General features: G+C 27.0%; 1 protein-coding gene across 5 annotated transcripts in view; it reads left to right on the top strand.

Moving 5' to 3' along the window:
* The window catches only part of LOC100199022 (beta-lactamase-like protein 4), a 102790-nt gene that overhangs the window by 3630 nt on the left and 75196 nt on the right, over positions 1-23964 (top strand). The window contains exon 1 of one of the 5 annotated variants that reach the window (XM_065809967.1): positions 163-346. The exons of 3 other annotated variants lie outside the window; for them this stretch is intronic. In XM_065809967.1, coding sequence (XP_065666039.1) covers positions 325-346 — 22 coding nt within the window. In that variant the 5' untranslated portion in view covers positions 163-324. Of the gene's footprint in view, positions 1-162; positions 347-4979; positions 5220-23964 lie in introns of those variants that run through there. One more of the 5 variants, XM_065809966.1, reaches the window with a different exon arrangement.

Below are 23964 nucleotides of genomic sequence, written 5' to 3'. Positions count from 1 at the left end.
AGTGTATCAAATACTTTAAAAACATTTATAATTCCACTAATAACATGGTTAAATCGTAACATGCCACTTTGTTATCAAGTAAAATGCACCTAAACTTAAAAACTCGTATTTCACCGCAATTCAAATCAATATTTGCAAAGCCAGACAAAAAAAAAAAAAAATAGTATATTATATCTTTTTTATGTCAATAAAAGAGAAAAAGTCTTGAATAAATGTTATGGAAAAATATTCGTTAAAATGTACTTTATTATAAACGCTACCATTACAAATAAAGCGATAAGCTTAAGTAATTAATAAGCGCTTTAATTTAGCAAAGTTTAGAAAATGATTCAATGGAAACTAAAGTGTAAGTTAATTTCTAAATTTTAAATTTTCTAAGATAACATGGTTTTATCTATTTGTACTTTTGCTCATTTATTTATATCGTTAAATAATAAAATAATACGTTTAAACAAAATAAAAGATTAAAGCAAGTTAAATACTTCTAAGCATTGACGCTTGATGATAAGTCTTACCGTAGAGCCGTTATAGTAAGCCTAAAGTATCTTTCAAAAATAGAAATTTTCAAAGCGTAAAGCTTTTTCCATTTAAAAAAAAAATAACTAAAGAAAATTAGTGAATTATAATAATAGAATAAACAACCAAAGCATTTACATCACGGGCATGTACCATCAAATATTACTTACAGTCTTAAAAAAAAAGAAGTAAAAAATAGTAGCAGCAATTTAAATATAAACTTTTTACTTTACTTTTTTATTTTACATTATTACACAAAAGTAAAAATTCGGATGAAAAAGTTTTTTATTACCATCTCAATAAAATAAATATAACAAATATAAATCATTTTAAAATTAAAAACTTTAAGCATTGATTAGCTAAGCTTTAAAAAATAAAAAATGCAAATTTTATGAAGAACAGTAAAGAACAATGAAGGGCAATGAAGGACAATGGAGAACACTCCGAATTTTATGAGAAAAGAAAAAAAAAATTAAAACCATGAGTAAGGAGACCAAACGTCCTGGATTTCCGGTATTGTCCCAATTTTAAGTAAGTTGTCCCGGCGTTCCAGAAAAGGTCACCGAGACAGTCATTTTTCTTGGTTTTGAAACAAAATTATTTTTTGGAAAAAAAAGTAAAAAAATTGGCAACGCATTCACTAACGCATTTACTAGTTACAGTTTCCGTTGAAACCAGGTGAAAAATAAATAAATCGTAATAAATAAATAAACCAAGTAGTGTAGAGTGGGAGAAACAGAGTGAAAGGGCGAGTTGGGCAATTAAATTATCTCAAAAACAAAGCATTGCATGACAAAACATTTAAATAGATGAAAGTTAGGGAAACAAAATGGTAGCACAATGCCCAACAAAAGGTTGTTAGGCGGCAATCGAGTAAGGTGAAAGAGAATTTTTTTTATTTTGAACGAAAATAAGTAAAAAAAAACAAAAAAAAAGCTATTCCTATTTTTTTCATAGATACTTATAAATTTTTTATCGGCCATTACTTAAATATTGATCGTTAACTTACTGTTTTCTTTAAAATCTATTTTTTCAAAAAATTTATCAAAATATAAATAAACAATTTTGGTACATTATATATAGATCTTTAAAATTAGTAACTTTCAAAGCGGGCTACAAATTGTATAAAATGATATTTATATTTAATGACACATTCTTAATATTTAATTTTTTCTCTTCTCTTACTTACGTCATTAAAGTGCATAAGCAAATTAAAATTATAGACTCGCTTACCATTAACAATAGTTTTATTGATGATTTTTAGGCTCCATATCATGCATGTTCATTTATTCTTTGGTTTCTTAACAAACAGTTGCTTAACTTACCCCGTTTGTTCATGTTAAGCTGCTCGGTAAACTTTAGGCAATAATTTCTCAAAAAAATCAAAAAATTCTTTTTAAACCATCTATTAGCAAATTAAATTATTTTTCCAATAGTAAAAAAAATTATGTAAATCCGAAGCACCGTTCAAGAGGACTTTTTTAAAAGTTGGCTAGACCAATGCTAGTTAAACCATTTTTAATGTTTATTAAAAATGGTTTAACTAGCATTGGTCTAGCCAACTAACTTTTTCGGTCTAGCCAACCAACAGTTTTTTTAGTTCTAACTAACTTAGACAGTTTTAGCCGGATTTTTCCGTCTTTTTATCATTGTTTCTTTTTGTGTCTCAATTTTGTCTTTTTAAAATACTGTCACTCTACCATAAACGATGGATTCCATATAAAGATGACCTCAATATAAATCAACAAATTTGTATTTTAAAGAACATAATTCGGTGTGTTTATATTTTAAATGGAGCCACTTGTTTCATATTTATTATTAAGTTTTGATAATCAGTTATGCAAAAAGTTTTGGATGCAACTCTGTTAAAAATCCTGATTTTCAACACTGTTATTCTTTTTATTGAAAAGTTTGTATTTCTCCATCAACTTTAAGTCAATCTTCACTGGTATAGCAGCCATTTTAAAGGGAATAAAGTTATCAAATAATTCTTCAAGCACTTTATTGATGTGTTTTCTCTTATTTGTAAAATTGTTAGCTTGATAGCATGAGTACTTCTTAAACAACAGTTATTTTACATAACTCAAATTTTATACTGACTTAGCAGTTTAAAAAGACTTTTTCTTATTTATTGAAAGGATTTTTTGCTTCCAGTTATTACTTTTTTTCATACTTTGATTTAAAAAAAGGTTAAAACCAAGAGTATTAAATGTTTTAATTTTTTTACCATGGATCCACCTTTTTTTTCTCGAATTTTATCGAATGTACATAGAAACATGTACATCTAATGTTACTTGAATATTAATCAAATATTACTCGAATATTACTCCTAGAAACTTAATTAAAACAACTCTTTTTACTGATTATAAATTTTTAGCTGAGTAAGTAAAGGAAGCTACTTATGGTTTTTATATTGATTAAACAGAATGAGTTTAGCTTTTCTGGTATTTAATTTATTTTCAGGTTTTTATTTATAATTCATTTATTGTCATTTTATCTAGAATTATCTAGTTTTTTTAAATAATAATGAAAGCATTTTCGTACTACAGACAAAAAGTTTAAGATGTTTCCTGTAAAAAATTTTATCAGAAAAATAAGATACAAAAAATATAGTTAATAAAGAAGGAATTTTCGAGAAACTAAAAAAAATAAATAATAAAAGCAAAAAAATTAAAATGATTATAACATACAAAGAGGTATATTATGAACATGTTATGAACGTATTATGAACGTGTTATGAACGTGCTATGTTACCATGGACGTATAAATAAATGTAAAGCTTATGTAAATTTATTAGTCAACAAAAAATAAAGATAAATAAATAGACATGAAAAAAAAATTCTAACCTAAATATTTTTATCAAAAAGTTTTAAACTATATTTAAATTTAGCAATCTCTAATTGATCAACTAAGATTTTTTCAGAAACCTGATCTAAACTTAATGCAATTTAAGTTAATTAACTAAAACTGTCGCATTAAGATTTGCAAATAAAAAACTGGCCAATTGTTGTTTTCTATCATTATCCAAGTTTATTTAAAATTAGTTTTTATAATCGAAAAGGTGGATCTTATATCTTTTGACCTTATAACAAGAAAAAACATTATTAACATCACTATAATCAGCAACAATAACAACAACACCACCACCAACAACAACAATAACAACAACAACAACAACAACATCACCACCATTACCTTCACCACCACCAAAAACAACAACATCACCACCACCACCAAGAACAACAACAACAACAACAACAACAGCAACAACAACGACAACAAAAACAATAACAACGACAGCAAAAGTGCAAAAATAAATCAGGTAGATTTAAAACTCAACAATTTGCTATTTTCAACAAGATTTTCGTTTCAAAACCAGATCTACATTTTGTAGTTATAAAGATTTTCGGTAGTTTTAATTTGCTCTTTGGTTTTTATATGTGGCAGATGTTTTATTTATGAAATGGTTAAACTTTAAGTTTAAATATTATCTTTATGTTATTCAACCTTCTAATCACTTTTTTTCTAGAGAAGCAAACTAAAAATTACAGTTTAAAACAGTTTTGCTAAGTTATCGCACACGCCTACATTCTTTTTCCATTTTACAAAGAAAAAAAGTACATTATTTTTGAAACATGTGTAGGAGTTGTTTTATTAATTAGTGCCATAATGTTTTTAAATTAAGTAATAAAAATTGTCTTAAAATATAATTGAAATACAAATATCTAATTCTAGGTATCTTAAATACAAAAGATTTTATACTTAAAATGAAGTATCTTAAAATGAAGTTTTTGTATTGCTTTTATATTATAATTTTATATCGTTTTTATATTCTTTTAGTTTAAATTTTAACAATCAAAAAGAAAAAAGTTTTACTTTTTTGAATGAAAAGTATTTTGATTTGCTATGTCAATATTTATTTAAAAATTTATTAGCCATTTGAGGTAAACACTACATTCGAAAATTTTAAACAATATTTGAGTAATTTCTGGAATGAAAATTAAATTAAAAAAAAAAAAATTTTGGTATAACTTCATTCGAAACATTCGAAAAATTCGAAACATTCGAAAATTTTAAACAATATTTGAGTAATTTCTGGAAAGAAAATTTAATTAAAAAATTTTTTTTTGGTATAACTATTGGATCTTCAATCCATTTTAAAACAACACGAATAACTCAGAATATACAGATTAAATGGTTTTGAGATTAGATATTTATAAACAGACTAATTTCAAAACTTCATCATAAACATTATTTAAATTTGTTATAGTTCATTTTGTTCCGCTACGGTATTGAATCAATTTTATGCTAGAGTATATAAAATAAATTTTTATACTTTTAAAATAAAAAATGTAATAAGTTGAACTTATCTTTTTATTGAATAAAAATAATTTCATTGAATAAATAAAAGTACTTAGAACAATAGTTTTTATAGATAAACGATAGTAAAAAAATAGTAAGTTAAACTAAAAACAATTGTACAAAACACAGTTGGTCAGCTACGACCAGACTCCAAATTTGAGTTTTTACGTCAAAATCTTCAAACATTATTTTATCATTTTAGAATAAGATTTCTGAGAAAGATTATTTCTTTTTTGAAAATTTTTTATATAGCTTTAAGCACCGTAAGACTTTAAAAATGATAAAAAGCGGGCATCATATAATTTATTACTGGCAAGATTTTTTCTCGGAACTTATACAAAGTAAGTATAATATTTACATACATACATACGTACATACGTACATACATACATACATACATACATACATACATACATACATACATACATACATACATACATACATACATACATACATACATACATACATACATACATACATACATACATACATACATACATACATACATACATACATACATACATACATACATACATACATACATACATACATACATACATACATACATACATACATACATACATACATACATACATACATACATACATACATACATACATACATACATACATACATACATACATACATACATACATACATACATACATACATACCTGTTAATGTCATATTAAAATAATCAGTAAAACGATAAAAAGTATTATTTTATAACTTGTTAAAAATCAAAACAAAATTTTTATTTTTATTTTCCATAAACTTTTTAAACATTATGTTTCATAAAATTTATCATTAAAATTTTTTTAAAACTTCAAAAGTTTTTATAGAAATTTTATAAGTTGTAGCACAGTGCTTACAGTTTTAGCTAAGAACCAAGAAGTCCGAGGTTCGATGCCGGCTCTGGCAATATAAACACCACTGTTAAGAAAAAATGCGTATACTTTCTGATAAACTGGCGCTTTGTGATAAGAACGTTAGGTCTTCTTTGATCATTTTAATAAATGTATATAAAAAAAGACAGTGTGTTTCAAAAGTAAATAAGAAATTAATGGAACGTTTTGTTCCGAATGCTTCAGCATTTTCTTAGAAAAGTTGTTTTAAAAAAGTTTTTAGTAGGGTAGACCAAGGCACGTTGCCCTGATTTGTAACTTTTTAGATTTTCGAGTTTTAACTTTTCTTATAGAAAAAAAGTTTATAAGACTGTATAGAGTAAAACCGGGTCAAACCGCACACTTATCAATAAAAATTAAAAAACTTTTTTATTTTTAATTTTTTATTATTATTATTTTTTTTTATTAGATAGGTAATAAAAAACTACATAAGATAATATAAATATATGTTAAAAAGAAAATAATAAAATTATAGAAAATATTAAATGTAAAGAAAAAAAATTTGTGCGGTTTTAGGCGACATTCTGATAAAACCGCACATTTGAGAAAACATTGAAATTTTTAAATTTTAACTTTTTTTTAATTTTTTTTTTAACACAACTTATATTTAGGAAACTATATTGAGGTTTTTACATTTTTTGCAACAAGAAAATTTAGTTCCAACTACATATTTCTTTGGTAAACATGTGTCTTTGCACAACCGTTCCAGACAAATCGAATTTTCGCATTGCCTCATTTCTGCGTGTAACTATACTCAACACTTTTTACATTTTGCAACTTTTAATCGTTTGACTGCTGGTACTTGCTCTTCATTATTGTTTTGCTGAGGCTGCTCAGCATTGTTAAGCTCAGGCATTTAAGTACTTGGAATAGAGAGTCTACGCTTTGCGTTAAGTTGAGCAACATTCACGGCTTCTTTTATCGCTTTTTCTTCATCTTATTGCTTGAAGAACTCTTTCACATTTTCTTCGGTAATACATTTTCCCCCAAGTTTTGACATATTGCACTGCTTTGATTTCTTAACATGCGACTGATTTCTTGCTTGAAAAAACTGCTTCAACTCTATCTTGATACTGTTTTTGCTATACTCAACGCATGCTTGATACCTATCAAAACTTGAAGCTGGTGTAGTTGAGAAAGATGGTGTGTAGTTGGAGTAGGTGCTGCGGCGGCTGTTGAAGATGATGAAGCTGTATCTGAGCAAGATAGTGTAGGTGCTGCGAGATTGCTAAAGTTAATGAAGGTAGATTATACGCTTGTGTGATTGCTAAAGCCTTAAAATTTATGTTACTTTTATTAAGTGTAAATAAACCAGTATACTGGAAACCAAAAATTGCATGCAAGCGTGTAAAACATTTACCACTCTTGCACAGCAGTTTAAGCAACGGTAGAAAATTTTGTTTATCTAAATTCGTACACTTTAAGTCTTTGTATTACTTTGTAAGAATTTCTTTCCATGCGTGTTTGACATGACAATAGACACCTCTATTCAATTGTTATGGAATATGTGAAGAATGCTCTGGTTAACAAATCAAGATTATATTGTGTTTTTTGCACAGCAATACGGCTTCCAAAGCAATGTGAGTTGTATCCCCATCTAATATAAAAATATGAATACCACCAATTTGCTCAGTTTCGGGTATAAATACTTCTTTTAGCCATCAATCAACGTATTGTGCTCCATCCAACCTGATTTTGGAATTGAATATTTAGTGCCAACTGGACCACCTCTTGCCCAGTCAGAACGAAAGTTTCTTTTGGCTTTGTATATCACAAATGGTGGTGCGAAATGCCCATCAGCGTTGCAGCAATAGTTTACAATATAATGAACTTTTTCATTGTAGCCAGTAAGTTTAAATGCACGTCTTGTCCCTTTTCGACACACTACGGTTGCTTTGCCTTGATCACCCAAAAAAACTGTTCCATCCCAATTTCAAATATGTGACCCAGAAGTTATACCAGTCTGTTGATATTTCTTGGCAACGCATTCAAAACCGCAATCAATTATTTCTGGCGTACAAGAAACGGCTCTTTTAGATGCTAAGTTATCCGCTTTTCTTGTTGAAATTTCTTTTGACCATCTTTTCAAAAAGGCATAAAACCAGTCTTTACCAGGCTTGCCATTTTTGAATTAGTGCAATTGATCTTCGTGTTTAAGGTAGCCAATCTTTCTGCTTCATTTGAGAGTACCGTTGTTGTACCTGGGCCATGGAAGCCTTTGTTGTTGTTATTTTTGCCATCTTTGATCGTTGAGACTGGTACGCCATTTTTGAATGCAGCTTTTCTCAGTGATGTTTTATTTTCTTTCATATCAGCTAATGTGGCTAGTATATCGTCTTCCTTGTATGCTTTTGTTTTTTTAAGTTGACATGTTAAAGTGACTAAGTTAAATTGAATTGAGTGAGCGATGATTATATTGAGAAATAATATAATAATTGGTCTTTAATGAGTAAGAGTTCATTATATTAACAAATAACATTATATTACATTCATAATTAAACCGGATTTAACACCAAGTAAATTAGATAAAGATAGGCGCTTAGTCACTTGTGAAAAACTAAACTAAGTAATTAATCGAGAGTGTGCGGTTTTATCAGAAAAAAAAGTTTTTTTTACTTTTTTGATTTTTATTTAACTTTTTGTTCTAGCTACATAAAAATTATCAGAATCAGAATTAAAATTAAATTTCTAACAAGATAGTGCTAAAATTATTTTTATATCAGTTTCGGTTCAAACGCTATTTTGTTCGCAACGATACTAAGTATATAAAATATTTTGACTCCCCATTAAAGTTGTATAAAAAAAGAAAAAAATGGAGTTGAACCGGCATATAATTTTATCTATTCGAATAGAGGAGGTGGTTCTGTATTTGAATCTATTTTTACTTTTTTCATAGCCATATCCGTTTAGCTTTTATTTGATAATAAAAATTTGATAATAAATTTGTGCAGACGACACCAATTTATTTTATGCATCCTCATCGATTACAGAACTTTATGAAACTACTAATACTGAACTTGAAAAATTAACAGTTGGTTAAAATCTAACAAATTATCGCTAAACACAGAAAAAACCAAATACATTCTTTTTCATTCTAACCTTAAAAAAATACCACCCGATTTACCTTCGCTAAATATAGATACTAAAGAAATAGAGAGAACCCAGGCAACTAAATTTCTTAGGATACTTGTTGATAAGAACATCTCATGGAAATCACATATAGATATATTAAATACCAAAATATCAAAAAAACATTGATATCCTCTACAACGCTGGTTCTATACTGTCTCCTGATAATTTAAAGTTCCTGTACTTCTCATTCAAACAAAGCTACTACATATACGTTAATGTTGCATGGGCGAGTACTCATAAATCCAAGCTAACCACACTATAAACAAAAATATGCTGCAAGAATAGTTTTTAATAAGAATAGACTCTCGCATGCTGAGCCACTTTTAAAAAATTTGAAAGCATTAAATAAATAGCAAATCAATATATTCCAAAATGTGTTATTTATGCTCAAATATAAAAATGGACTTGTTCCTTCTTACTTTTCAAAGAATTTCTTCCAAAATAGCAAAAATAGATACCATGCCAGAGGAACGGGAAACTTCAACGTGCCTTTTACTAAAACTAATCTCTCGCGTTTTTCCATTTCGTACCGTGGTATTTGTCTATATAACAAATTAATATCCAAAAGTATTCAACTGGAAAAATCGAATAACTTAAATACTCTGAAAACGTTATTAAAAGATCTCAGGTTAAACACTAACAACTTTATAAATTTTTATTAACCCCAAAGCATTTAAAACTATGTTTAAAACTAACTTAGTTCCGAAACAAATGTAAACTCTAATAACTCTAAAAACTCTTAATAACTCAAAAGCAACAGCTCTAACAAAAATGCTGAAAACAAATAATATGCTTATATATCAACACTTGAACGACTATATTACCTATTTAGCAAACCGAGTATTTACTTATATTTATGTGTATTGAAATAAATTACAAAAATGAAAAACTTTTATTTGTCTGCATTTTTTGTTTTTTGCATTTTGGATTTTTATTTTCATTCTGCCAAAAACTGATATCATTTTTTTTTTTAACATAAACTTATTATAAAATGAAGTATCCAAAAATATTAGTAACGCATAGCGGTTTCATGATGACAAGACCGTCGGTCTTCTGCAAGTTTTCCGAGTTCTTTGAAGTAATTTCTAATACTTTACAGTTTTATTTAATATATTTTTTGTATAACGTAACTTTGTGATTTTTTTTTTCAAATTTTTCTTACTCTTTAAAGGTTCTATTATATATTACGAATTTGTAAAGATTAAAAGAACAAAAAAATAAAAAAAATAAAAATAATAATAATAATTTCGAACAGTGTGCGGAATGATATGGTGTGCGGTTTGACCCGGTTATACTCTACTACCCATAAATAAAATTATTAAAAGTTCATAATTGGTTTTTAATACATTATAAATTGATTTTGTTAGGTTATGTCAGATGGGTTAACGTGCCACCCCTGCCCAGAAGTAAAAAAGCTGGAGCAAATTAAATGTTCATCAACTTTATTTTTTTCTTTCTTTTTGTTATTATTTTAGGTTGTTTTTTCTTAATTAAAAAAAACAATCCATAATTAAAATTTGAAGTGTGTGGGAACTTAGTATGAATCTCCTTAATATTTGTTCCTTATTTTCAAAACATTTCAAAACACAAAATATTGTTAAGGGAAATGAAAACAAGCTATTTAACTAAAAAAAATATATATATAATTTTAACATTTGGCCAACGTGCCCCGGTCGCATTAGGTCAACCTTACCCCCGTCGTAATGATTAAAGTATAATAACAATAATCATTTATAAATTTTTAATTTTAAATATAATAATAAGATATAATAAGTAATAATATTTAAACTATAGGATTTAAATTTAGAACTTGGATAATGCATTACTGTCGAACACTAGCGAGCATATTTCAAAAAAACTGTTTAAAATTTACTTTAATGTATCACAAATTTTCGAAACGGCTACACACCTCTAGCTATGATTCAATAAATAATTTTTGTTTTGAAAGAGGGTTAAACTACTACAAATCTTCACCTCAATTCCCAGCTCGCTAAAGCGCATAGTCTTTGAATAAACTAGACTGGGCCAACTTTCCCCAAAAACCAACCTACCCTATCTGATAGTTATGCCAAAAATGTTATTATAATATTTTATTCATAAACATTATACACTCTGTTCTTTAACTTATCCCAAAATTTGATTACAGTGTATTTACTTGCAAAATGTATTAGACTAATTTTTTTCTTTCTAAAAGCCGGATCTGTTTTCGACTACTATACATAAACTATAAAGGTTTATGTATATATATAATATATATATATATATATATATATATATATATATATATATATATATATATATAATTTATATATATATATATATAAATATATATATATTTATATATATATATATATATATATATATATATATATATATATATATATATTTATATATATATATATATATATATATATATATATATATATATATATATATATATATATATACTTATATATATATATATATATATATATATATATATATATATATATATAATAATAATAATAGTAATAATAATAATAATAAGTTATAATAAATAACAATCATTAAACTATAACATTTAAGTTTAGAACTTGAATAATGCATTACTGTCGAACACCAGCGAGCATATTAACGTCTTTCTAAGAGCCGGATCTTTTTTCGACTACTATACATAAAACTTTATATTTTATGTATAGTAGTCGAACACCAGCGAGCATATTAACGTCTTTCTAAGAGCCGGATCTGTTTTCGACTACTATACATAAACCTTTATAGTTTATGTATAGTAGTCGAAAACAGATCCGGCTCTTAGAAAGACGTTAATATGCTCGCTGGTGTTCGACAGTAATGCATTATTCAAGTTCTAAACTTAAATGTTATAGTTTAATGATTGTTATTTATTATAGCTTATTATTATTATTATTACTATTATTATTATTATATATATATATATATATATATATATATATATATATATATAAGTATATATATATATATATATATATATATATATATATATATATATATATATATATATATATATATATATATATATATATATATATATATATATATATATATATAAATATATATATATATATATATATATATATATATATATATATATACATATATATAATATATATTTATATATATAATATATATTTATATATATAATATATATATATATAATATATATATATATATATATATATATATATATATATATATATATATTAGGGTTGAGTGAATTTTAGTTTTTTTTACAATTCGTTTAGCCTGAGTGTGCAAAAGTTGTCTATTCATTTCAGAAATACTCTGGAAAAATATCAATGCTCTAGGAAATTATCTTGAGGTTCCTCAAGACCTCTAAAATTTTAATGGGCCCCTAATATTATGTAAAAAAAAGTCTCTCAAAAATATGTCATGTTGGGTCTCAAAAGAAGCAAAATTTTCTAAAAATTTCAAAAATAACAATTTTTTTTAAAAAAAAATTGTTATTTTATAGTTTATTGCAGAAAAAATGACCTTTTAAACTAAAAATGAAAAAAGTTTATTTTTTTTAATTATAATTTCAAAAAAATTTTAAATAATAATTTTTTATAAAATAATTGTTATTTTTGAAATTTTTAGAAAATTTTGCTTCTTTTGAGACCCAACATGACATATTTTTGAGAGACTTTTTTTTACATAATATTAGGGGCCCATTAAAATTTTAGAGGTCTTGAGGAACCTCAAGATAATTTCCTAGAGCATTGATATTTTTCCAGAGTATTTCTGAAATGAATAGACAACTTTTGCACACTCAGGCTAAACGAATTGTAAAAAAAACTAAAATTCACTCCACCCTAATATATATATATATAGGGTAGAATAGGGTAATATGAGCACCTTTAGCAAAAATTGGAATAATTTCAAAAATAATTAGGCTGGATCCAAAATTTTTGCGAATAAACAATATTTAGGGATCCCTTCTCATGATCCACTTAGATATATTTGGGCATCCGAAATTTTTTCTTAAAAACACAGAGGTTTTAAAAAAGTAATAAAAATGCTCATATTACCCAGACCACTTGGTAATATGAGCACTTTAAATTAGCTCACAAAAAAACATTAATTTTGTAAAAAAAAATACCAACCTGACAATTAGAACTAATTTTTGGAATATAATGATTCGTTATTAACAAAACTTATCATTAAAAAATCAAATTTTAGGCCGCTTTTTGTTGAAACAATACCACTATGTTTTCCGCAAGAAAAAAAAAAAAAAAATTAATTCGTATTTTTTTTCAATTTTATCAACTCAAACCTTTGAACGATAAAAATTCAATTTTTTTGAATTTAAATTACAGAAAAATATTTTGTATTGTTAAAATAATAAAAAGTTTTACTATATTTTATTTTTATTCAAAAAACCAATTAAAACCACTGCTTTTTTAGGACTTTAAACTAGATAATTTCAACGAATATCACTGGGTAATTTGAGCATGCTCATATTACACAAATATGGCATCTTTAAATAAAGTTGAAACTAAATAGTTCTATGCATTGTTTTTCAAGCCAAAAAGGATTGGATTTTTAGCTAACATATTTTTCTTTATGAAAAAATTAATTTCATTATTTTAGCACCAAAATTTCGCGCCACAGATTTATTCATGCGTGATGATATTATTTTAAAAACGCAAAAAATTTAACAGCGTTTTAATTAGATGATACCCGCTAATTACTGCATATAGATTTGCGCAAATTGTACTGATTCCTGTAATTACCACATAAAGTCGATTCAAAAAATACATAGCAACTTTAACTTTACTGCTTACATCTAAGAAATCGTTAAGTATGCTCATATTACCAAGGTGCTCATATTACCCTAATCTACCTTATATATATATATATATATATATATATATATATATATATATATATATATATATATATATATATATATATATATATATATATATATATATATATATATATATATATATATATATATATATATATATATATATATATATATATATATATATATATATATATAAAAGAAAAACACACTTTTCAATATGCGATTGATGGGGTGGGCTAGTTGAGTCTTGTTTACTAGATTAAACAAATCCTATTGATTTACATAATTTTATCATTATTGGATCTTATAGTTTAAATTATAGTTTACCTTGGTAAATATTAGTAAAAAGAAAGTATAATTTTTGATTTGTTTGAGCAGAGATTGCCTAAAGTTTACTGAGCTTCATAAACAACGTAAGCTTCACAACGGGATAAGTTGAGTAACTGTATGGGGCAAGTTGAGCAATAAAAAAATAAAAGAATGTGCGTGATATAGAATTTTGATAAATTATCAATAAAGCTATATAAACAGTAAATGTGTCAATAACTTATAATTTTTTTATACACTTTAATGGCGTAAGTAAGAGAAGAGAAAAAATTAAACAGTAAGAAAGCGTTATAATCTTGATAAGTTTGCATAAGCTGGAAATTAAACGGCCCTACAACGGCTGGTCTCTGGAAATACAATATGCTCTATTTTTTTGTAGAGCATATGTTTTTTTTGTAACATAACAGATTGTTTATGTATCAACAAAGTTGTTTTAATTTTTTATGTTTTGCACTATAATTTTAAGTCTTAAAAAAAATATTATCAGTAATATGTTCACGGTGTTAAAAGCCTTCAACAACGAATACGCACAAAGAATTTATTGGCTGTCAAACCCGTTCAAAACTTTGTTAAATAGTTTAAATACTACTTTCTAAAATTCAGTTTCTTTATAAGGTATTTATTACGTTTATCACAAAACGAAAATATTTTTACGCATTGAAGATATGCTTATAAAAAAAAACGAGGTTTGCGATTAGAAGAGCAACGAGATGGGATCTTCATTGATTACGTTGTTTTAATGCATTTAAATTAGGGGTGCACCGATGCATTGGCATTAGCCTGCCGATGCATTGACCATTCAGCAGATGCACAGACATTAGCATTGGTCTCGGTATCCATTCCCTGATGTCAATTGTTTTAAAAGATAATTTTTTTTATTTTTGTGGTTCTATATTGTATGCAAAAGTATAACTATTTCATAAACGAAAATGCATGTATAAATCTAAATAATATATAAACATATACTAACAATAATATATAGACATATCTGCAACCACTAAACCTTTAAATAATTTTTGAATTGTTTTCATTAAGATCTCCCTGTATTTTTATAATTAAGGAAAATAATTTCCATAATTAAGTAAAGTAATTTCCATAAATATTCCATAATTCAGTATCAATACATTGTGGTAAACGGACACGTTTTTACAGCAAGAAAAAAATAATAACTGAGTTACTCGAAAAACAGAAGAATGATATTTTGGAAGAAACAAGAAATCTATTAAAAGATCACGAAAAAGTATTCAAGTCAATAACAGCAGCAAATATGAAAATACTTACTGAGAGGTTAGAAAAGAATGAAAAAGTTGGTAGCGAAAACTTAACTAAAATCAATAAAATTGCAATTGAATTAGAAAGAACAAATAAAAAAGTTATGTCTCTTGCAGCTGATTGCAGCGATATTATCAAAGCTATTCAAACTAACGAAGAGATTATTACAGATAAATTTGAAGTTGTAAAGAAAAAAACGAAAGAGTTAAGCATTAAAATGAAAGACAATAGCGAAATACTTAAAATAAAAAGTAAACTTAGAGAAATCGAAGATCGCTCACGAAAGGAACAATTTAAGAATAAAAATCATAAAGGAAAACAAAAATGAAAATTGGAGTGTCATTGAATTAAAGGTGCAGAAGCTCTTTGAAGAAATACTTGGTTTAAAAAATATAAAAATTGAGAGGGCTCACTGGACTGGACTTAGAAGCACACATAAAATTCGACCAATAGTTGTCAAACTACTAAACTATAAAGACAAAGTAGACAACGGAAAAATATTTTTATAAACGAAGACTACTGAGCTGAAGCCACAATTATAAGAAAACAGTTTTGAGAAAAACTGAAAAAAGAACGAGAAGGCGGAAAATATGCGGTTATATTGTACGATAAACTGATTATTCGCGACTGGACTCCCAAAGAAAAGTAAAAAGTTAATTTTTTTATTTAATTTTTATTGCTTAAATTCTGATTTTAAAATGGAAACAAACTTATTATCTAACTTTAATGCTAAAAATAACACATCAAATAATAATGACATAAATAAAATTAAAGCTTTTCTAATAAACAAAAATATACTTTTAGGAAACAACCCTGAATCAAATATTAGCTTTTATAAGAATGGGGAATGGATGGAAAATATAAACTCTTATTATTACATTTCAAACGTTTCAACACTAACTGCTACCATAGATGATAACGCACTATCCATCCTGCATCTAATGATAAGCCTAACAGAAACATGGTGCCAGAATAATGAAATTGAAAATAACTCTAACTTTTATAAATTAATAGTTATAAAGTTATTCATCAATTAAGAGGATCTGAAAAAGCAGGAGGAGTATGCATTTTCATAAACAATTCTTTAGATTTTAAACTTCGTTATAAATTGTGCTTAATAACAAAAGATTATGAGTTGTTAACCATTGAGGTATTAAACAACACCAGTAAAAACATAACTTTACACGTCATATATAGACCGCCTTCATGTAAGATAAAAGCATTTAACAAACACTTTAAATGTTTAATTACAAAAAATGATATTTGTGGCAAAATAATTTATTTTGAGGGCGATCTCAATTTAGACTTGCTCTATTATGAAAAAAATAAAAGCGTCAGAAATTTTACCAATATTATATTTCAAAATGGTTTCATTCCAACAATTAACAAACCAACACGCATAACAAAAAATAGTGCTACATTAATTGATCAAATCAAATTCAAATTCAAAAACATCGAATTCAAAAACATAAAAGTTAAGACTGGAATATTTGTTAATGACATTTTAGACCACTTTCTAGTGTTTATAGTTTCACAAAAAAACATCAATAAAATATCAGGAAAAACAAACTAAAAAGCGAATAATTAATAATTTATATATTAATACTTTTATCCATCTGTTATCCACAACAAATTGGGAAACTATTTTAAAAATTAAAAATGTAGAGGAAGCTTATGATTGTTTTCTTAGCATATTTCAAAGCCACTATAATAAAGCTTTCACGATTATTAGTAGGTTTATTAAAATCAAATCTCAGCAAAATCCTTGGATAACAACGGGAATAATCAAAAAGTCATTAAAAAAAAAACAACGCTTTTACGAAAAGTTTATTAAAAAAAGAACTTATGAAAACAAAACAAAATATAAAAACTACAAACGGCTATTCAAAACAGTTAAAAAGTATTCAAAAAGGCAATATTATACTAATCAGTTACTTAACGGCAAAAATGATGTACAAAAAATGTGGCGCATAATGAAAGAGGTGATAGGTAAAAAAATCATAAGCACTAGTGGATTTCCTAAAAAACTCATTATAAATAATCGTGAAATTACTAATGATTCTTTAATCGCTTACTCTTTCAATCACGCGTTTGTTAACACGGGCCCAAGTTTGTCCTCGAAAATAAAAAATTGTAAAACTTGCTTTGAATCATACTTAACCTCTAATAGTAATCTTATGGAAAATCATAAGTTATCTGAAAAAGAACTACTTGATGCTGTAAATTTATTAAAATTAGATAAAGATAATGGAGTTGATGGTGTAAGTAGCAATATAATAATTAAATCAATATTTTATTTAAAAAATCCGTTTTTGCACGTTTTTAGTCTTTCTTTAGAACAAGGAATCTTTACTGACAAATTAATAGTTGCAAGGGTGATACCAGTTCTAAAATTTGGAGATCCAACTTGTATTGCAAATTAAAGACCTATTTCAATTCTACCATGCTTCTCAAAAATATTAGAACATATTAAGTATAAAAGACTGTACTAATTCTTAGATATTAATAACATTCTTTATAATAAACATTTTGGATTCAAAAAAGATCACTCTACTAATCAGGCAATTGTTCATCCAGTTCATGATTTTCTTAAATCTTTTGATGAAAACAAATTAACTTTAGGCGTTTTTATTGATCTCAGCAAAGATTTTGACACTGTACATCATTATATTTTATTAACCCAATTAAATAACTACAGTATTAAATACTCGAACCTTAAATGGTTTAAAAGCTACCTGTCAAACAGACAGCAATATATTTCTCATAATAAAGGAAAGACTCACAACATGAATATATCTTGTAGAGTACCACAAGGATCTATATTAGGACCGCTCTTATTTCTAGTATATATCAATGATATAAGCAAATCTTGTAATGTATTAGACACAATATTGTTTGCAGATGATACTAATCTATTTTATGCTCACAAAGATATAAAAATTCTATTTAAAACTGTAAACACAGAACTACCTTGTTGAATGGTTTACAGCAAACAAATTATCTCTAAATTTAACTAAAACAAAATGTACTTTTTTCCATCGCTATCATGAACGGGACAAAATTCCATTAAATCTTCCAAATCTTTGTATTAACATTTGCGAAATACAAAGAGAAGTATCATTAAAATTTCTAGGAGTACTCTTTGACGAAAATATAACATGGAGAGATCATATAAAATATATTAAAGGTAAAATATCAAGGAGCATTGGCCTACTTTATAGGACAAAACTTTTTTAAAATTCAAGTTGTTTAAAACTCTTATATTTTTCTTTTATTCATTCCTGTTTTAGTTACGCTAATATTGCATGGTGTAATACCAATAAAAATAAATCAAAAAAACTCTTTAATATGCAAAAATCAGAATTATATCAAATGAAACCCGCTATACATCCTGCCAACCTTTATTTACTAAGTTAAATATACCAAATATCTACCAAATAAATATTTATCATCTTCTAACTTTTATGTTCAAAATTAATAAAAGTATTATTCCAAAAACTTTTAATCTCTTATTCAAGACAAATCAGAATAAATACTCAACTAGATATTCAAATAACACCTATATACCACCCAAAAGTTATTTTGCGGCAACTGAGAGATCAATTTCAGTTAGAGGACCAAAGGCATGGAATAAAATACTCACGACTGAACTTAAAACTCTTACAATGTAAAATGAGTTTAAAGCTAAACTTAGACAATTATTACTAAAAATTGACCTACCACAAAACTATTTCTAAAAATGTAAAATATCCTTACGATTGATTTATTAATTAAATGAAAAGTATATTAATTTTAGAAACGCTTAAGTTAAATGCATTTTGTAACTTTTCAAATTTATTTACGTTTTTGTTGTTTAATATGTGTTGTTATTTTTTTTATTTTTTGATCCTTTACTTTGGTTTTGTTATTTGAAGTTTAATATGAGAACTTCTTTCTCCCAATAAGTTTTAAATGCTTTAATAACAGTTTGCGCAAACGTTTAAGCCCATGTGCTGTATTGCTTGGTAAGCAAAAAAAGTGAATACCATAGCTTTCTGCTTTTTCAAAATATCTGCGCTAATGTGTGAAGCACCTTCATCAACAGCTTAAAGAGTATCACCATTACAATGATATTTATTGAAGTGCTCTAACCAGTGCAAGAATGACTCAATAATCATTGATCCCTTCTGAGTCTTTATTGCCATAGAGCCATCTTCGTAATCTTTCATTCGTATTCCTTTAAAAACACCATTTGGGGTATTGCAGTACACAGAGCATTTGCACACCCAACAATTGATACATTTTCAGGATGTTCTTAAGCAATAAGATGGACTTGATTAACTCTTTGTGATGCTAATACAGTTTGCTGGTGATGCTCTGTAAGACATTCTCCTTTTTCATGCATGTTGTAAATGCATTCATGTATAATAAAAAGACAACACTATTTCAGTTAACTTTCCAATTTGTCAAAATAGTCTTGTGCAATAGACGGGTTCATTTTTTGAGCATTGGCTGGATTCATAAACTTTTTGATTTACGGCTTATATCAGGATGCCACTTTAAAAAATTACTGCACTGATCTTTTCTAGCCAGCTTTTGAGATGCATTAAAGCTGATGTATTTGATATTATTAATTTAAATAAAATTATATTTATAGGAGTTTAAGGGTTATTGGCATTCTAATACCAGACAATCAGTTTATCCTAGAAACAATTTCTTTTTCATTATCTAACGAAAGAGTGCAGGTTCTTTCCAATGACCTTTTTTAAAAACCTAAAATAAATAACTTCTGAGTGGATGTCAAAATTTGAAGCTATTTCCCATAAGTATTATCCACTTTTTAAGGCTTTATGAGCATTGTGCTCAATTTTTGTCTATTTCGCTCTAGATATTGCCCAGGGCTGGTGTCTGTAATATATTGTAATATTATTGAGTTTTAGTGCTTTCAATATTTGCTAGAATATTGCTGATGTGAGGATAATAAAGTCTATAGACCTTTTCCATATGGCCTTATTGGCCACAATCTAGTTGCCGCTTATCAAAGTCTAGCATTTTTATTATTTGCCAACATGCACTACATACATGTTTAGCAATATTAAATAAATTCTTCGTAATCATAATACGTGTAATTTAAGAAAATATATTATCAAATGATATGTAGAAATATGCATACCTGTAAAATTAGATGAGAGCTCAGAAAAAAGAGGTCGTCCGAGATATCTTTATTAACGTGCAAGCCGTAACGGAAGTAAGACTTTTATGCCTGCCCCTGATTAAGCTTCATAACACTAATATTTTAATGCAGAAAAAAAGTTTAGAATTTTAAATTTTCATTTTAGTTGTACTAGTGGACCTTATTACCTGCCGGCCTTACCCAGCTGCGCACTTTCGTTTGGCCAACGTATGTAAATATAGCGCAAAGGTATGTAAATATAGCGCAAACGTATTTAGATATAGCGAAAGCGTCGGATATTTTCTCTGATGCAAATACTACGTTGATCTAATATTAATTTTATCATACTTATATTATTGAAAATATTAATAACGACATGATTAAAATTAGTTAGGAAAATTACATTGGTCTAACGTATGTAAAAACATCACAAAAATTGGTTGTTTTTCCGATTTAAACTTAACGGTACACGGTGGAGTATTTAAGGTCTAAAGTTGATCAAAATTATTTTATGGCATTTATGCCTTTTATCAATAAGATAAGCAATTTGAAAAGCAGTTTGAAATTATAAAAAAATATTTTAAATATTAGGGGAAGTTTTTTTTTTACCCAAAACACACTTTTGCATATAAACCGTACAAAAAGAAGTTTAAAAAAAAATTAAAAAAAAACTAAACCACAATATAAAGTGTTAAACTTCAATTAAAACATTTTATGCCTTGAGAGTAAAAATGTTTTAAAAAAGTGATGCAAATACAAACAATTTAAACAAAAGAAAATATACAAATACATATACTATAAAGGTGAAATAACCCTTACTATAAAGGTGAAAAAAAAAAAATAAAGTAAAAAGTATACTTAAAAAACGACATAAATAAACATTAATCTGATTTATTTTCGTTAGATGCCTCCTCTTCTTGTTGTTGTAGTTCGTTCAATCTTTCTGCTAGCAAAAACTCTAATGCCTCACTGGAAATAGAATTTATCTTATCTTATTCTTGACCCTCTTTCTGGCACTGCTCAGCAAAGGATCGGAACTTAATAGAAGTCTGTTTTGGATATCCCTATTACAAATTTCTCTTGAAAATTCCCACGAGAATGTCTATCTGTAATCACGGAAGTGCTTGTTTCGAGCCTCAGCCGCCTCTTCCAGTAATTGACCAATAGGCAAAATAGCTTGGTCAATTATTGTAGCACCATGTCTCAATATCTTGTTCATTGTAGAGTCATTGGATACCATCCATAAATTTCAACATAAAGTTCTGCTGTCTGTTCAGCAAACTTTTCAAATATTTTGATATCTATTTTATATCCATTAGACAAGGTTTCCAAAATGATATTACAATTTTTAATAAGTTCAATGTTTACTACTGTAGTGCAGGGTGAGGTATGAGGGTCTGAGAAAAATCTTCTTGATGTATTCCCAAAACCTGCAGTCAGGGTCGGAATATCCACCAGCAGCCTCATTTTCTCTTTGAATGTGTTTTGTATATTTGTTTTTGTTTCGGTCACAATTATTTTATCATCTTGTGTTCTCGATTGCCATTTTTTATGGGAATGCGGTATGACAAATGTAGTAAAGATTCAAAGAATCTAATCCTTGCATGTAATATTGATAAACCAAATTTAAGGGCATCTGGTTTATCTATGTTTTTTATGGTTAAAAAACATAGATAATCCAGATGCCCTTAAATTTGGTTTATCAATATTACATGCAAGGATTAGATTCTTTGAATCTTTACTACATTTGTAGTAAAGATTCAAAGAATCTACAAGTGTAGGTTGCAGCATTGCATACTTTTGCATTAACTATTTTAAATGCCAAGGTATGCTTTATATGTATAATACCACCAAAAAACTTCAGTATTTCAGTTTTTCATAAGTTTTTTATTTGATCTTCTAGATAGCAGATTTCTTCATTTGTTGTATCTTTAGTTTAACAGATAAAACAAATTCGTATTGGGCGACAATATCTTGTAGAAGAGGGCACTGGGTTTTGCCAAATAATCTTCTGGCTACCAATATGGCATATAAGCCGTAGAGGCACAATTAAACTTTGAAAAATGTTTGAGTCACTATCTGTACTATTTTTGGAATTTTTGTTTAAATGTTTGTTGCTCTAAGCCATCACAACCCCATTTTGATAACATCTCTTAATTGCTTCTTTCTTATTCGTTTAAGGTTTCCAAAACTACATCTAAATATTCATACAAGCGTCTAGATATGCGGTCTAGAATATATTGTAGTTTAATTTCACAACTTGTTTCTGAAACTATCATTGACGCTTGTGGTGGATAACATTGATTTTTTGATTTTTTCAAAAGCGAATAGCATGAACAAATATTTTAGTTGGCTGCATTAATTATTTCATATTGTCTCCTTGTCATATTAGCTTCCACAAATATCGATAATGCTTCCGTTAGTGTGTGTTTTTTTATAACATTCGCCTGAATGGAATTAAAGTTTTCTCTATATTTTTTTTGCCTTTTCTGGTGAACAGCTAATATCTTTCATTATTATAGACGCGTCACAATGTCCTGCATCACGCTGACTCATTTGGGTAGCATGGGTTAGTTGTTTAGAAGATATTTGGTCTCTCAAAGTTTTTGTTCTACGTCTCTTGCTCGGCTAACTCAACACATCGAAATCTTTTGATGGTTGATCAGGCCTTTTTATTATACAGGTGGGTAAACTTATGATAGCATTGAGCCATAGTTCATTGTGCTTCAAAAAACGTTCTTCTATGTCGTTAGCAGCTATCCATTTTTGTTTAAAATAAAACTTAAAAGTATTTAAGGCAATTTTTAGTAAACTTTGTTCATTTTCAATACATTTTGTAAGAATTACGATCTTCTAAAAACACAAATTTGTCATCAATTTTTTTCTTTGGGCATTGTTTCTTAACATCGTAGAGTCCTTTTCAAGTCCTTTTCATCATTGGTTGGGATTCTGAAAAAAAAAAGAAATAAATTTTTATTCAAAAAACAATGTTTTTGTCGATTTATGTGGAACTTTTTGCTTCAAAAATGTTAACTAGAATAACTAATGTTTGAAGTTACATAAAAAATCTTAGCTTAATTCGGCTTAATCCATATACGAAAACAATTTTGAATATAGTATTTACAAAAAAAAACCTAACATTTTTAGTCTCGAATATATACTAACAAAAATTTCACTTTATTAAGTCAACGTTCATCGTGATTTATTAAAGGTTTTACAGCATACAAGCATAAATAATACATAAAAGAGTTGTGTTTGAATGGAAGCGTAAAAAACAAATACAAAGAGCTCACACGAAGTCCGAGTTTTAACTTATGTTATACCTGGAAAAGGAAGGGACAACACAAAAATTTTTGTTTAATGATGTTGTTGCCTTTAAAAAGCTTTTATGATGTATAGTTAATAGTATACTTTAAAAAAATTCTTGTTATCGACTTTTGATCGACTTTTACCTTGAAATACTCCACTGT

Source organism: Hydra vulgaris, chromosome 11, assembly GCF_038396675.1.
Source record: "Hydra vulgaris chromosome 11, alternate assembly HydraT2T_AEP".
Taxonomy (NCBI): Eukaryota; Metazoa; Cnidaria; class Hydrozoa; order Anthoathecata; family Hydridae; genus Hydra; species Hydra vulgaris.
This window is presented reverse-complemented; position numbering and strand designations above follow the sequence as displayed.